Genomic DNA, 16,803 nt, shown 5'->3' with positions numbered 1-16,803 from the left:
TTAACTTATGTCTTAGGTTTATGAGATGTGTATAAATGTTTTTTTCATAATTAGGCTAAGACCCTGAAATTTTTGAAACTTACAACATTATGAGCCAGGCATTATGGTTCCCACCTGTAATCCTAGTATTTGGGAGGCTAAAGCAGAAGGATTACCATGAATTCAAGTCCAGATTGGGCTATACAGTAAGTTTCAAGTCAGTTGTGATGACAAACCAAATCAAATCAAACTAGACCAAACCAACATTATCAAACTAGGAAGAACATCAAAAGCAAAAACTAAGAAGCAGGTGTGGTGGTGCACACCTATGATCCCTGCACTTAGATAAAAACTGGAGCAGTAGGAATCTTAGCTAGTTTGGGTTATGAAACCCTGTCTCAAAATGAACAACTCAACCAATATGGCCTGAGGGTTCTTTGAAAATCTATAATGAATTTCAAAGGATAATTCATTTTTAGAAATGTATGCATCAAATTCTATGAATTTTCTTTTTTTGTTTTTTTGAGACAGGGTTTCTCTATGGCTTTGGAGGCTGTCCTGGCACTCACTCTAGTAGGCCAGGCTGGTCTTGAACTCACAGAGATCTGCCTGTCTCTGCCTCCTGAGTGCTGGGATTAAAGGCATGTGCCACCACCGCCCAGCAAATTCTATGAATTTTTAAATCATACATTTATAGTGGTTATATATGTGGTAACATTATTAAAAAATGTCAGAGAAGAACCAAGGACAGATAGAAACAGTGACAGAGAAAAGGCATGTCTGTCAAACAAGTGATCATGTGGGAAAACTAACTTTTTCATACAGAGAAAAACAATGGAATAACTAGAAATGATCTGAAAGCCCTGAATTACAATTTGAGTGTCCTTGTGAACTTACAATGTTTCTCAGTGTATAAAGTCTAGCTATATGTGGAAATAAGTACGTATAATTATTTATTTATAAACAAACAACTACAAAATCCCACCAACTTTATTTTGAGGCTAGAGAAACAAGCTTCAAATTATACATATATCCTGAGAACTTAGTTTCCAGCTACAATAAAAATTACTTTATTATTATTTTTATATGTGTGGGTATTTTGCCTGAATATATGTCTGTGCACCATATGTGTGCCTGGTGCCGCCAGAAGAGGATGTGGGATCCCCTGGAACTGGAGTGGAAATCAAAACTGGGTAAGTGTAGCGAGTGATTTTACATATCCTTAAGCACTGACTACTCCCGTGTGGGTGTGTTCACAGGTACGCAGAACCTATGGTGGTAAATAGAGCTAGTGGGAGGGGACGCTCCCTCTTTGGTTTCAGTTTTGACCTGGAGAGTAGCATGTGGACCAGCTTTATAGGCTTTTCACGTAAGTGATTTCTCTCTCAATACATATCATAGGACACCCCTAAATTTGTGTAGTTTAATATTTCTGCTTCAGTTAAGTCCCTGGAAGAGCGGCCAGTGCTCTTAACTGCCAAACCATCTCTCCAGCCCATAAGTGACTCTTGTAAATGAGCAAAACAATGAGTAAAACCCCAGTGTTGTATTTTAGAATTTATTTCAGTGTAAGCTCTAAAGCATAGCATACAAATGACCAATTCTTTCTCCTTTTTTCCTCTGGTATATAAAGTCAGGAACGGGACAAATTTCAAATCTTCATAGTATGCGTGTTTTAAACAGGTGAAAACATCTACTAAAGGTTGACCTGTGGCAAGGTCACAACACTAATAATCCCCACTTAACTGCACCTCCAGGAACCAGAAAGTAAGCAGCTTTTGGTGGGTCATATTTGCCACCTATCCAATAAACAGAGGGAGAAATAGTCTAGCAAAGGAGACAAACCAGACAAACTTCTTTAAGGTATCCAACTAAGCTATATGTTAAATAAAGGGAGAAAAATAAAGGGACTTACCTGCACTGCCAAGCTGTTTATAAAACCTGTACTCTAAATGAAGCTGTGGAGCACGTGATTTTATTGGTTCCTGAAACCAAAGGGGGGAAAAACTGTGGTCAAATTTCAGCAAATGGGCCTTTTTCCAATTTTAGATTTTTCAGAATGAACAGGGATAAGATCCTTTCATGTTTCAGAGATGGTCTATTCTTACCACAGTTGTCTTTGGAAGTACAGTTTAAAGAAGATGCAAACCCTTTCACAAGCAGTCAAAGACAGACTCTCCATGAGCCATCACTCAAAAGAGCAGCTCTCTCGTTGTAAAATGCTCTCCCAAAATGTGTTCATTTACCCATCTACCTTCTTTCCTTCTTTTCCTCCTTGCCAATAAATCACTGTGTAGCCCAGGATGACTTCAAAGTCTCAATCCCCCTGCCTCTCTGACTCCTGAGTGCTAGGTGGGCATTACTATGACTGGTATAGACATCAAATCTTAAAAACAAAACAAAACAAAACCACACACACAGTGGATATTTCTTGCTTGTGGTATTATGAATTCTGGGTAGTAAACAGTTTATTTTTAGAAAAATTGTTACATTATAAAAAACACTTCCAAATATGTAAAAAATAAGAAGTAAAAATAATCTGAGGATCTACTGTTTTAGATAGCCATTATTAAAGCTTTGGTAAAGGTTTTTTTGAGATCATATATTTTGAATTCTTTACATAATTGTCAAACTGGTAAATCTCCTGTCTTACTATCCCAAATGATGGGATCAGAGGTATGTACCAGTCTGCCTGGCTCCAAGTACTTATCTGTATCTATTATATAGTACACATTCCTGTAGATCATTTTATATGAAGGAGATCTGATTATATTTACTGTTTACTGTATGTGTAAGCTATGCAACACTTCTACTGGCTGAAATACAACCTTTGTATGCATGTACTTACTGTTTTCAGCTTTCAATGTTACAAATAATACTGTTACAAATATTCCTACATGTACTTCTGTTTACACTTACAAGAACTAAAGACTATAAATGCAACATAAATGAGTAATTTTGATTAATGTGGTGTTGTTTTTTGTTTGTTTGTTTTTGGGTTTTTTTTTTTTGGTTGTTGTTTAAGACAGGGTCTCTCTATGTAGTCCTGCCTGTCCTTGAACTCACAGAGGTTCACCTGTGTCTGCCTCAGTACTGAGATTAAAGGCATGCACTACCACTCCTGGCTATGTGTTTAACTTTCAATAATAGTAATTTCTTAGGAAGGATGCTTTTAAAAGGTTTTATTAATATATATTAATTGTGGCTGTGGTAGCACACACCTTTAATGCCAGCAGGCAGATCTCTGAGTATGAGGTCAGCAATGGTCTACATAGTAGGTTCCAGGACTGTCAGTGCTATTACACAGAGAAACTCTGTCTCAAAAAACCCAAGTGCAATCCTGTGTGTGTGTGTGTGTGTGAGAGAGAGAGAGAGAGAGAGAGAGAGAGAGAGAGAGAGAGAGAGAGAGAGAGAATTACACTAACACACACACACACACACACACACACTGGATTTCATGCCACTTTCATAAACATACATAATGGAAATTCACACACAAACCCTACTCCCCTCTCTACCACCCTATAGGTTCCTTTATTTTTCCCAAATATTCACCTTTTATTTCATGTGTTGTTGTTTTCCTTTTTAAAAATAGATTCCATGTAAAAAACAAAAAACAAAACAAAACCCCATAAAAACAGCCATGTGGTTGGTATCAGTCTTTCCAGCAAAAATGGGTCTCTTTTGTCAAGCATAATAGTTCATGCCTTTAATTCTAGCACTTGGAAAGCTGAGGCAAAGATGACAAGTTTGAGCCCAGCCTGAGATATATAATGAGTTACAGGACACTTTACATTACAGAATGAGACCCTGACTAAACACTGCAACAAAACCTAAACCAAACAGAAATAATAAAGGGAGTTTCTTAATCTTTATAGATTAAGCAGGCAAATAACCACACATTGCTCTATGTCACGTCTAAGAATTGACTGGTTAACTGTTCTGAACAGATGGATAGTATTGGCAAATAGTTAACAAGGCAATAGAAGGCTATCATAAAAGATGTCAATTTGGTATATAATGGTATATAAATGATAGGTAAAAACCACTACAAAGTTGTTCTGAGCTCCTTTTAAAAAATTCATTACCAGCCAAGTGTGCTATCATCAGCCTTTAAGAGGTAAGCAGATCTCTGAGTTAAAAAGCTTGGTTTACACAGCAAACTCTAGGCCCACTAGAGTTAAATGATGAGATTGTCTCAACAAAAGAAAACCACCAAACAACAAACAAAAATCCAAAAAACAAAACCCAACTAAATAAACAAAACTCATCAACAAGCCATGCATATCTATAATCTCTACAACCTTAGTATCTAAGATGATGAGGTAGGAGGGTCTTGGTTTAAGGGTAAGTTGGACTATATGAAGGGCAGCCTGGGCTACAGATTAAGGCCCTTACTAAAAAACAAAACTAAAACAACCAAAACTTCCTGAACTTGTACACTCAACTAGGATGAGTACTATTAAAGCAGAAAGGTAGTTTTAGTACTATGGAGAAACTAGAACCCTTCTGTGTTGCTAGCCTTAATTTAAAATGGTGCAGCTGCCAGTACATCCACTTTCCCGGCATTTGGGAAAAGAAGCCAGGAAGATCAGGAGTTCAAGGTTATCCCTGGCTACATATCAAGTTCAAAGAAAGCTTAAATTACACTAGAGCCCACCTCAGAATGAATAAACAAACAAACAATTAAATAGAATGGTGCAACTGAAAATGCTGTAGTCAATCAATTCTACTTCTAGGTATAGATTGTAAGTGTGTGCCATCACAATTGGTTTTATGTGGTGAGGGGAATCAGTGCATGCTAGGCAAGCATTCTCCCAACTGAGTTACATCCCAGTTCCTCAAACATTTGTCATAAATTTTTAATAGTAATATTTAAAACCTTCTTAATACTTCAGTCCAGGCGGTTGTGGCGCATGCCTTTAATCCCAGAATTTGGGAGGTAGAGGCAGGTGAAACTCTGTGAGTTCAAGGTCAACCTGGTGAGTTCCAGGCAGGCTTCAAATCTACAGAGACATTCTGTCTTGAAATAACCAAAACCAAAAACAAACAAACAAACAAACAAACCTTCTATTTCAAAACACACAATAAATTATTGCTACCTAAAAAAAGTGTACATTTTTCTTAGGAAATAGAATCTACAAATCACAGAACTCAGAAGCTTCTTTCAAATTACCTAATTCATTCATTCATCCTTGGTTTTTAAGAAAGTTTAAGCTAAATAAATTCAGAGGTTGAGTATTTTATACCCTCAAGGAACTCCATTAAAGCAGAACTCACAGCATTCAACAATCACTAGAGTTGAACTTTCTCTTTCCTAAGATTATAGTTAATTAAGAAAAATGCACAAAATACCTGATAGTCACCTGACTGCTCTCTTCAGCTAGAACGACCACTCTTCATTTGGTTACAGGTCATCTAACTTATTACCAACAAAGTAGCCAGTTACAGAATGTGTCTAATAGCAAAACCACCAGCAATAATTTCATGGGAAACATAGGAACAAAACAAGATGGAACTAGAGCAGAAAAGCTACTGCCTGGCTCCAGAGAGATAATCTCTAGAGAAAGACAAAGCACAAGGGAAATAAATTTTAAAACCACAGGATTTTTACTTGAATTTCATGCTAGAAACCTTAGCAGAAAATATTCAATATGACCTTCAATATCTTAGTTAATAAAGAAAACAACAACTAATCTTCATAGAATCTCAGTGTTGAGAATGAACTTATACCTCACATGTACTCACAAATGACAGTTCTTTTGTTTTGTTAATTACAGTAATGTACATCCTTCAGCTAGTCTCTTGAGCACATGGCTGAAGACTATTCAAGCAAATATGGCTTCAGGACCTGTTCTGGAAGCATTAAGAATAGAGTCATTCAAACATACAAACAGCAGTTTAGAGAAAAGCAAGATGATTAACTTGCTAAGTACTGAGAATGACCTTGAATTCCAGATCTTCTTCTACCTCCTGAGTACTGGGATTGCAGTCATGAAACAGACAGACACCATACTGGTTTTTGCTGTTGTTTTTCCAGGGGCATGATCTCTAATTCTATAAACCAGGCAAGCCTAGAACTTTCAGTGATCCTTCTTCTTTACCTCCCAAGTGATGAAATGACAGATGGGAGCCATCATGCCTGGTTACTCTGTATATACTTAAGATTTACTGTTTTTTATTTATCTATATCTGTATGTGTTTGTATCTCTCTGTGTATGTGTGAGCATATATGCAGCACTGTCCCTGGAAGCCAGAAGAGGGAGCTAGATCCTCTGGAGCTAAAATTCCAGGCAGTTGCAAGTTACCTGGCATGAATCCAAGAACTGAACTCCAGTTCTCTGCAAGAACAAGTGCTCTTTACTGTTCAGCCACCTGAACTCAGGTTGTCAGGATTGCATGGCAAGCATATATACCTTCTGAGCTACACTAATTGGCTCTACTTTGTGAATTTGTAAAAATTCTTAAAAAGTAAAGTAACAAGATCCACAATGAAGAGCCAAAGTACAATTGAGCTGTTGGCACACACCTTTAATCCCAGTACTTGGGAGGCAGATGCAGGCAGATCTCTTGAGTTTGAGGTCAGCCTGGTCTACACAATGAGTTCCAGTACAACTGCAGCTACACAGAAAAACCTTGTGTCAAACAACAGAAAAGAAACAGCAGTACCAAGTTTCCTGCAGTTCTGTAGCAGATGTTGACTGCCTATGATCAGAGAGCTGGCCATCTGCCAGAATCACTGCTATTCTGGAACACACACGTCTGCCTGAAATCTTAGATCAATGACAAATGGCTGTCTTACACAATGGAAGGAGATCAACAACTACTGCTCTGTGTCCCTTGAATAAGCTAAACAGCAAGGGATGAAACCCCTAGATGGAGTTGCTATACTCTAGACGGGAATTTTCATTCTTTCCTTCCTGCCTTCCTCTGAACCCAGGACCCCAACCATGTTATATAGGTACTCTATCTCTGAGCTGTAACTCCAGCCCCTAATTCTACTTTTTATATTGTCCATACAAAGCAGAATAAAACTTAATAAAAGGAAATGAAGGAAACAGATCTATATAGGTCAAAGTGGTATGAACTTGATAGAAGGAATCTTGACAGAAAGCCTCAAAGAAGCCTTGAAAAATAGACAGTAACAAAAATATAGTAGTAAGGAAATTTCAAGATACAAGCTTTTACATTGTTTTGAGTTTTTTGTTTTTTTGTTTCTTTTTGTGCAAATTTTGTTTTGTTTTTAGTTTATTGAAACAGGGTCTCAGGCTGGAAAGATCCCTCAGAGTTTAAGAGCACTGGCTGCTCTTCCAAAGGACCTGGGTTCAATTCCCAGCACTCACACAGCAGCTCACAACTGTCTATAACTCAGGTTCCAGAGGATCTGACACCCTCACACAGACCTACATGTAGGCAAAACACCAATGTACATAAAAAGCATTCACATTAAAATATGGAAGAATAAGCCAGGCGGTAGTGGCGTAAATCCCTTGATCTCATCACCTGGGAGGCAGAGGCAGGTGATCTCTATGAGTTTGAGGCTAGGCAAATCTCACACGACAGCCAGAGCTATGCAGAGAAACCATGTCTCAAAAAATCCAAAAAGAAAAAGAAAAAAGAAACAAGGTCTCACTGTATTTACTATATTATATAGCCCAGGCTGGCCTCAAACTTACAATACTCCTACCTCAGTCTCCACAGTGCTAGGATTACCAAGGGCCACTAAAATACATTTGGCTTTGTTTTGAGGAGTACTTCTTCCTGTTCAGTAGCCTTAGATAATTAAAGATTATTCTGTGTGAGACAGAAGTCAAATGGCAAATGCACTAGAGCATACTTTCCCAGAACTAAATTTCTCAACAGAAAAACAAGTAGATAACCATTACCTGTCCATTTTAAAAGGTATTTGACCTGTATCAATGCATATGCTCCTTCTTTTCTGGCTCTAATTTCTCTACCAGTCAAAGAAAAAACCAAACCAGTGCAGTTGCACAATAACCCTAGCACTGAGGGTGCTGAAGTACCAAGAGTTACCATAAATTTATAGTCAGCCTGGCTACCCACTGAGAACTGGGTCAGCCAGGGCTACAAAGAAAAAAAAGCAGAAAAAAAAAAAACGGGGGGCATGTGTGTGCTGGTGACATAGGTTGGTGGTAGAGTGCTTGTCTAGCATACATTAAGTTCTAGGTTCAAGCTCTTTTACAACAACAAACAACAACAAAAATAACCCCAAACTTGAGCATGGTGGCACAAACCTGTAGTCCCAGAACTTGAATGGAAGCAATAGGATCAGGATGCCTCAGGTATACATTGAGGTTTAAGGCCAGTCTGAGTTACAGGAAGCACCTCAAAAAGGGGAACAGAGCTGGGAGAGTTCCAAAGAAATTGCCTGTTCTAAGTTCCTATACTTGGCTGGCAACTGCTACTCTTTCACAAAAGAATCCTAACAACTCCACAAACTGACACGCAAATGAAGATAAAAAGACTAAGCAGGGCTATAGGGAATTTTTTTTGGTTTTTTGTTTTGTTTTGTTTTGTTTTTCGAGACAGGGTTTCTCTGTGGCTTTGGAGCCTGTCCTGGAACTAGCTCTTGTAGACCAGGCTGGCCTCGAACTCACAGAGATCCGCCTGCCTCTGCCTCCCAAGTGCGCCTCTGCCTCCCAAGTGCTGGGATTAAAGGCGTGCGCCACCAACGCCCGGCTATAGGAAATGTTTTTATGGATGCTTTGTTCATTTCTTGAGATAGCATCTCAAGGAGCAGGCTAGCCTCTACTAGCTGTGCATCTTAGAAAGATATTCAGTTTCTGACCTTTTGCCTCTGCCCCCAGTTCTTGGGATTACAGTCATGCACTATCATAACCAGTTTGACATCTTTTGTTGTTGTTTTAGCCCTGGCTGTCCTGGAATTCACTATGAAGACCAATTTGGCTTGAGATCTGCCTGCTTCTGCCTTAAACTCAAACTCAATATAAACCTAAGGATGATACTGAACTCCTGATTCTTCTGTCTCCTCCTTTAAAGCACTGGAATTAAAAGCATGTGCTGAAGGCCGGGCGGTGGTGGCGCACGCCTTTAATCCCAGCACTCAGGAGGCAGAGGCAGGAGGATCTCTGTGAGTTCGAGGCCGGGCTGGACCGACAGCCTCCAAAACAATACAGAGAAACCCTGTCTCGTAAAACCAAAAAAAAAAAAAAAAAAAAAAAAAAAGCATGTGCTGAAAAGCATGAGCAGCCATGTTTGGCTTGACAGATTTTTAAAACAGTAGTTCTCAACCTATGGGTTGTGATGTGATCCCCCCAAACCTCTATCTCCAAAAATATTTACATTATGATTCATTAATAGTAGCTAAATTACAGTTATGATTCAGGAATGAAAATAATTTTATGATTGGGATCACCATAGCATGAGGAACTGTATTAAATGGTTGCCACATTAGGAAGATTGAGAACTACTATTTTTTTTTGTTTTGTTTTGTTTTTTAAGACAGGGTTTCTCTGTGTTGTTTTGGAGGCTGTCCTGGAACTAGCTCTTCTAGACCAGGCTGGCCTCGAATTCACAGAGATCCGCCTGCCTCTGCCTCCCAAGTGCTGGATTAAAAGCGTGTGCTACCAACGCTCAGCTGAGAACTACTATTTTTAACTATCGATAAGATGGTCAGACTTAGTTTTCTTCTGTTAAATATACCAATACATGCCACACATTTTAAAAATAGATGTTGCTGGGTAGTGGTATGGCACGCCTTTAATCCCAGCACTCAGGAGGCAGAGGCAGGTAGATCTCTGTGAGTTTGAGGCTAACCTGGTCTACAAGAGTGAGTTTCAGCCGGGTGTTGGTGGCGCACACCTTTAATCCCAGCACTCGGGAGGCAGAGGCAGGTGGATCTCTGTGAGTTCGAGACCAGCCTGGTCTACAGAGTGAGTTCCAGGACAGCTTCCAAAACAATACAGAGAAACCCTGTCTCGAGAAAACAAAAAAAACCAAAAAAAAAACAACAAAAAAAAAGAGAGTTTCAGGACAACCAGAGCTATACAGAGAAACCCTGTCTTGAAAAACCAATAAACAAACAAACAAATAAATAAATAAATAAATAAACAGATGTCAAGGAGCTCCAAAGAAATGAACACTGGTTTAGAGCACTTGTTGTTTTTGAAGATGAACCAGGTTCAATTCCCAGAATCAACAAGTTAGTTCACAACCATTCATTAACTCCAGTTTCAGGGGACTGGAACACCCTCTTCTGGCTTCCATGGTACCAGGCATACACTCAGTGTGCACACACACAATCAATTAACTTTGGACTTATCTTTGCTACCACTACAATTAGTATCATTTATATGACATTACATAGCATATAGTTTTTTTGTTTTTTGTTTTTTTTTTTTTGGTTTTTCGAGACAGGGTTTCCCTGTGGCTTTGGAGGCTGTCCTGGAACTAGCTCTTGTAGACCAGGCTGGCCTCGAACTCACAGAGATCCGCCTGCCTCTGCCTCCCAAGTGCTGGGATTAAAGGCGTGTGCCACCAACGCCCGGCTTATAGTTTTTTTTTATTTATCATTATAACATCCTGGTGGAGGAAAAATGACTATCTGGCATCATACACACAGTAAATTTAGGTAAATATAGCATTATTGTGAATGCCTACAATGACTTCTTGTAAGAAGACATTAGCAATGAAAGCACCAAAACACAAAGACCACAAACACACACACATCTACTCACCAGTTTAATGGCTACATATTCATTGGTGTAGAGATTTTTACCTAAGGGAAAAAAGAGAATGTATATATTTAGTGACATTAGTTTACAAGGTCATGAGAAAAATAGATTTTTCTAACTGGTTACCATATATGAAAACAGAGCTAAGTGAAAAGCTAAACAGAGATAATGAGAACCAGCAGGCCTAGGACAAAAAACAGCTTGATAATCGAAAAATGTAAGCTACACATTTGTTTGTTTTAAAAAGGAAAAAACTAACCAAATTCACCATCTCTTCTCTCCCTTTTGCTCCCCACACATATTTATTCAACCTTATTACTTCTCAATTATTATGGTTGAAGTGAACTGAGAAATAAATGTCACAATTTCAAAGATAGAAATTTAAACTTGGAGAAGGTTGGAGGCACAAGAATCAGGAATTCACGATCATCCTTGGTTACATATTGAGTTTAAGGCCAGTCTGGGCTGAATGAGCTCTTGTCTCAAATCTCATCCTACCCCTAGAAAAAAACATTAAGCTCAGATCAGAAGAGGTAGGATGAAACGAGAGATCTAATTTATTTAAGGTGAACCAAGGTGGTAGTCATGTGCAGCAAAGGAATAAACATGGGTACCAATGTGAACAAAAAAAGAAAATAATTATTGTAGATGACAAAAGAACCAGGAAGTTTCAGGAGTTCAATTTCCCCTCTTTGACCTCCTGCCTCCACAAAGTCACAAAGAACAAGCAGTATTTTAACAGATGGAGAATGGGTAAGATCATTTCAGGAAGAGGAACTGCAAAAGCAAACAAAAATAAAGCAGTAGATGCTACAGGCAGAGAGTGGTACAGAGTCTGGGGCTATGAGTTGTTGAATGAATATATCGGGGCGGGTGAGGACTGACAAGGAGTAGTTGAAGCAAAAACTGGGAGAGGCTGAGGCTGTATTAGGAAAACCTTATCACATAATTAGATCTATGCCTCTGATTGATTATGTATGAGGCAGCATAAAAATTAACTAGAAAAGCAGGAGAGCAGACATAAGGGAATATCACATACATTCTTCGAAGATAAGCTACACCCAGTTCTCAAACTTCAGAGAATATACCTAGCTCCTCACACAGTCCTGTGTATTTGATTAAAATCTCAGTCAATAGCCGGGAGTTGGTGGCGCACGCCTTTAATCCCAGCACTCGGGAGGCAGAGGCAGGCGGATCTCTGTGAGTTCGAGACCAGCCTGGACTACCAAACGAGTTCCAGGACAGCCTCCAAAGCCACAGAGAAACCCTGTCTCGAAAAACCAAAATCTCAGTCAATAATGTTATGCTGTTAAGACAAAAATATGATTGAGTACACAAAAGAGTCTGAGTAATAGAGGAAAGCACATTTGGGTACAAACAACATTTCAAGTCAGAAAGTGACCTGAATAATGAAGGTCCTATATTATTTTCCTATATTAGAAAAAAAAATCCAGGTTGGGCATGGTGACACACCTTTAACCTCAGGTGTGGGGAGTCAGAGGGCACGTGGGTCTCTGTGAGTTCAAGGTTAGTTTGGTCTATGCTAGCAATTCTAGGCCAAGCAGAGATAGCAGAGATATCCCTATCTATCTCAAAAGAAAGAAACCTTTGATTTCTTTGAACACTTGTGTTTAAAAAAAAAAAAACAGGGGTGAGGGGTCTAATTCTTTGGGGGGGGGTTTGAGACAGGGTTTTCTGTGGTTTTGGAGGCTGTCCTGGAACTAGATCTTGTAGACCAAGCTGGTCTTGAACTCACAGAAATCCTCCTGCCTCTTCCTCCCAAGTGCTGGGATTAAAGGCATACACCATCACTGCCCAGCGAGGTCTGATTCTTATAAACTCATTTTAATGTAAATATTTTTTCCTTAACTTCACAAGTTAAAAGAAAAAGTTCCAAGAATAATGTGTCTTATTTGTTCTGCAGTTTGCAGTTTAGTACACAGAGGCCCTGATCTATATCATAATACACTCTTGGGTGTATGTACTGCAAAAAAAAAAAAAAAAAAAAAAAGAATTCATATTCAAAGCTATCCATAGGTTGTCTCCAATGAACCTTTCTGACTTCTGACCATTTCTTCTCATGTATCATATTCTCTAATTGTTTGAGTCCAGTCAGAGTATCAGACTGCATTTGGGGGCCATTCCTCTTGTTTTTATTTGTATGTGTGTGTTGCCATACTGGGATACAATTCAGGGTCTTCTACATGCTAGGCATGTCCTGTGCTACTCCTGAACTACATCCCCAGCCTGAAAAAAATTTTCCTTTAGAAATTTTTTAGGGGTGGGCATAGGGTCTCATTATGTAGCCCTGAGTGGCCTGGAAGTGGCTTTTTATATGAGGTTCAAGAAGATTAATAACACAAATCAACATCTAGTTTCTAGAACACTGTAATGTCATGTTTTGGTTTTTAAAGACAGCATCTCACTGTACAGCCCTTGTCAGTGAGGCCTGTCAAGGGTGACCTTGAACTCAAGAGATCCACATGTCTTATCCCCCCCAAACCCAGTGCTAGGATTGAAGGCACGTACAACCAAGCCTCTGTCTGTCTGTCTGCCTGTCTGTCTGTCTATCATCATGTTTGGAGACAGGGTCTTAAAATACAGTTCTGGCTAGCCTTGATCATAACAATCTTCTTGCCTCAGCCTCTCAAGAGCAGAGTGACAGGCATATGTCAGGTTTGCTACATATATATTTCTTTTTACCTTAGGGAGGCAATCTGTTTCCTGAGGACAAGAAAGTTTAGAGTTTTGTAGGGAGGGGGCACACTGAAGATTAAATTCAAAGCCTTGTCTATTAGGCTAGGTAAATGTTCTATCATTAAGCTACATCCCTAACCATCAATACTTCTTATATCCCCAGCAATATATAGTAACATGTTTGCTAAAGTGAACCAAAGTAACTTGGTCCTAGCTGGTGGGTCCAAATTACTAGGAGGTAACTGCATCAGGAAAGGCTGGCTTGGATTAGTCAGCCTATGGTTTAGTTTACTTGTGGAGTCATAATTTGATGGCACTATTGACAGATAATAAAAACTACCAAATGGGGCCTAATCACCAGGACAGAGTTTTGAATGGTCAATGTAGTTTCTGGAATCAATCTTTCCCCCCTCCCCTCCTTCCTTCTCTCTCTTTCTTCCAGACCACATGGTGCACAGCCCTGCTACACTATACCATTTAGTCATATGTTCTGCCTCACCATCAGCCTATAGCAACAAACCCTGGGAATCATGAAGTGAAGCATCTAGAACCATGAACTAGATAAAACTCTTCTCCTGTATATGGTATGTTTTTACTCCATTTTTCAGCTTGCTGAGAATCACAAGCAGTCTTTCTTGTTTGTTTGTTTTGTTTTGTTTTCTCAAGACAGGGTTTCTCTGTATTGTCTTGGAGGCTGTCCTGGAACTCATTCTGTAGACCAGGCTGGTCTCGAACTCACAGATATCCACCTGCCTCTGCCTCCCGAGTGCTAGGATTAAAGGCATGCGCTACCAACGCCCAGCTCACCAGCAGTCTTATGCTAAGAAAAAAAAATTAAGTGGTATTTTAAAAGTATTATCTTGACCCTACTGTATAAAATAGAAGAGACTAACTAGAAGAAAAACAGGACATTTTCATAGCAGGACATTTAAAGAACCACACTTTTGGTTCAGAGTGGCTATAAGGATTACATGAAGATTACATGAGATACAGCATGTGAAAGTACTTTGTAAACTGGGAAGAACTAAATAAATCTTATTTTCATTATTTGTTGGGGAAGTCCTGTGTATATGTCAATAAATTACTGCTGGCCAATAGGAATCTAGATAGGTGGGGCTAGGAATCCAAGAGGATTCTGGGAAGGAGAAACACAAGAGAGTCAACATGTAACGCCATGGGGTAGGAGCCCGGAACTATTCTCCAGTAAGAGACATACATAGATTAACAATTATGGGGTAATTACTTAAGTCAGAGCTAGCCAGTAAGAAACAAGCAAGGCCACAGCTTCATAATTAATACAGTGTCTTGTGTGTTATTTGGGGACTACAATGCCGCAGAGCCCAGGCAGCTGGCGGGGGGGGGGGGGGGGAATAAACCAAAGCGGCTAGCAAGGAAAAGCTGCCCTTTACAATTATTATTTTAATATGAGGCAGCAACCTCTCATTTAAATAAAGAGACAAACAAAATCTATATGTCAGATATTTTCAAGAAGAGAAAAAACTGCCTCCAAATTACATTTAATAGGAGATGAGGGGGGGAAAGGGGGTCAAAAATTATGTTCTTTTTGTTTGTTTGTTTTTCGAGACAGGGTTTCTCTGTATTGTTTTGGAGGTTGTCCTGGAACTCACTCTGTAGACCAGGCTGGTCTCGAACTCACAGAGATCCACCTGCCTCTGCTTCCCGGGTGCTGGGATTAAAGGCATGTGCCACCACCGCCCAGCATAAAAATTATGTTCTTATGATAAGTATGGAAGCCCACTCCTTTAATCTAGTGTTTGAAAGATAGAGGCAAGAGATCATAAATTTAAGGGCTACAAGAGATTCTGTCTTGAAAAAGAGAGACGGTGACAGAGTGAAGGGAGGGGGGGGAAAGCATGGGGGTGGGGGTGTTCTTAGTGAGAGGAGAACAGAAAAGCAAAGAATAATTAATGAATGTGCTTTCCTCCCAAATTCTTGCTAAACTGAAAAGTGATAGATTGGGAAGTGCTTCTCAGCTTCAATTTTCTACATAGAATAATACACTAAGTGTTGAAGCTATTTTCTGCAGATGTGACAAGACCATCTGCCAACATGAAGATGACTGTTGTGACCTACAGAATACCGTGGTTCGCAGTCATCACAAGAAAAGCAAGCAATACAGTAACAGCTATATACATGGCAATAATAATAGAACTGCTAACATTGCCTGGCAGAAAGATCCCATTCACCACTCACTCCTCTCATTCCCTTCAGCTGTGTTTGGTCTTCGGCAATACAGTGTGATAAAGAATATAAAAGGTAGAAGGCTGACTAGGGATTAAGAGTATAGTGACACAGCTGGGGTGGGACCTTCTGGTAATGCAGCTAAGTTCTACTTATCGTATGTAAGGAACCCCAATAAATTCACCAAGCAGTCCTTAAAATAGGTCTCTCAGGTCTCTCGGTGTCCTATCTGGGGAGAACAGATGGCTCTTTATGACTTCCAGAGAATGTAACAAGCATAAGCTTTACACCGACATGGTAGCGGATACATTGCAGAAAGGCAACTGGTTTGTGTTTGTTTACTTTTTCTAAGAACACAGAAAGAACTGAACTAGTGTCATTCTCTTACCTAACAGCTAATGAACACTGGAGGTGATGTGGTAATTATCCTGGGCTAAGAACTGTTCAAATTAATTCCTTCGCCAGAGGGCAAAGGCATCAACAAAACAGAACAGGGGCTGGTGAGATGGTTCCTGGGTAAAGGTACTTGCTACAAAACCTGATGATTTGAGTTAGATATCTGGAGCCCACGTGGTGGAAGGAGAGAATGAAAACCTTTGACCTCCATGTATACAAGATGGCACAAGCCTCACCTGCCCCCCCCTTTAGGCAAAAAAAGGTAGTAATTTAAAAAAAAAACTGTACAAGGTAACATGAAACACAGTCATTTAGAAACCCAGTCATTCAGTCAATATGCCCAGTGAATATACACTGCACTCAGAAATTCTGCACTGGAAGAATTTAATGACAAAGACTGAGGATCAAAATCCTGCCCACTTAAAATGAATGACTACTTCAGCTAAAGATATGCATAAAACTATATTAATAACGATGAGAAAAACAAGCAGTTAAGGGACTGAAAATCTACCCATCAGCTGGCATGATCCCAAACACTCAAAGCTTTAGTATCTACTGCATAAAATCCACAGGTTTAATTTCTGTTCTGGGTTCTATCATTAACTGCAGAAAAACCGCATTACATAGAGGTTTGGGAGTATTTTTATCTAAACTCAGCTCTTCAAAGTAGCAGCCTGGATATGATAATGTCAACGAAACATCTGAGGGAAGACTTCCTGTTTCAGCAAGTTACCTACAGGCTATAGTTACCAAAAGTTCTAAGCAAACAAAGAATTTTTTGAAAGACCCAGTAGGTCTCAGGTCTTAGGAGTCA

The 16,803-nt window shown here is 39.4% G+C and overlaps 1 protein-coding gene across 10 annotated transcripts in view; it reads right to left on the bottom strand.

Moving 5' to 3' along the window:
* Csnk1g1 (casein kinase 1 gamma 1) overlaps positions 1 to 16,803 on the bottom strand; it is a 125,122-nt gene that overhangs the window by 64,451 nt on the left and 43,868 nt on the right. For all 10 annotated transcript variants that reach the window (XM_013117449.3, XM_013117450.3, XM_013117451.3 and 7 more), the window contains exons 3-4: positions 10,698 to 10,738; positions 1,895 to 1,964 (exon numbers count right to left, since the gene is read on the bottom strand). In XM_013117449.3, the coding sequence (XP_012972903.1) occupies positions 1,895 to 1,964; positions 10,698 to 10,738 (111 nt within the window). The remainder of the gene's footprint in view (positions 1 to 1,894; positions 1,965 to 10,697; positions 10,739 to 16,803) is intronic.

This window comes from Mesocricetus auratus, unplaced genomic scaffold (assembly GCF_017639785.1).
Source record: "Mesocricetus auratus isolate SY011 unplaced genomic scaffold, BCM_Maur_2.0 Super-Scaffold_100691, whole genome shotgun sequence".
Classification (NCBI taxonomy): domain Eukaryota; kingdom Metazoa; phylum Chordata; class Mammalia; order Rodentia; family Cricetidae; genus Mesocricetus; species Mesocricetus auratus.
Note: the sequence above shows the minus strand (reverse complement) of the source record. Positions and strands in the feature narration are given on the sequence as shown.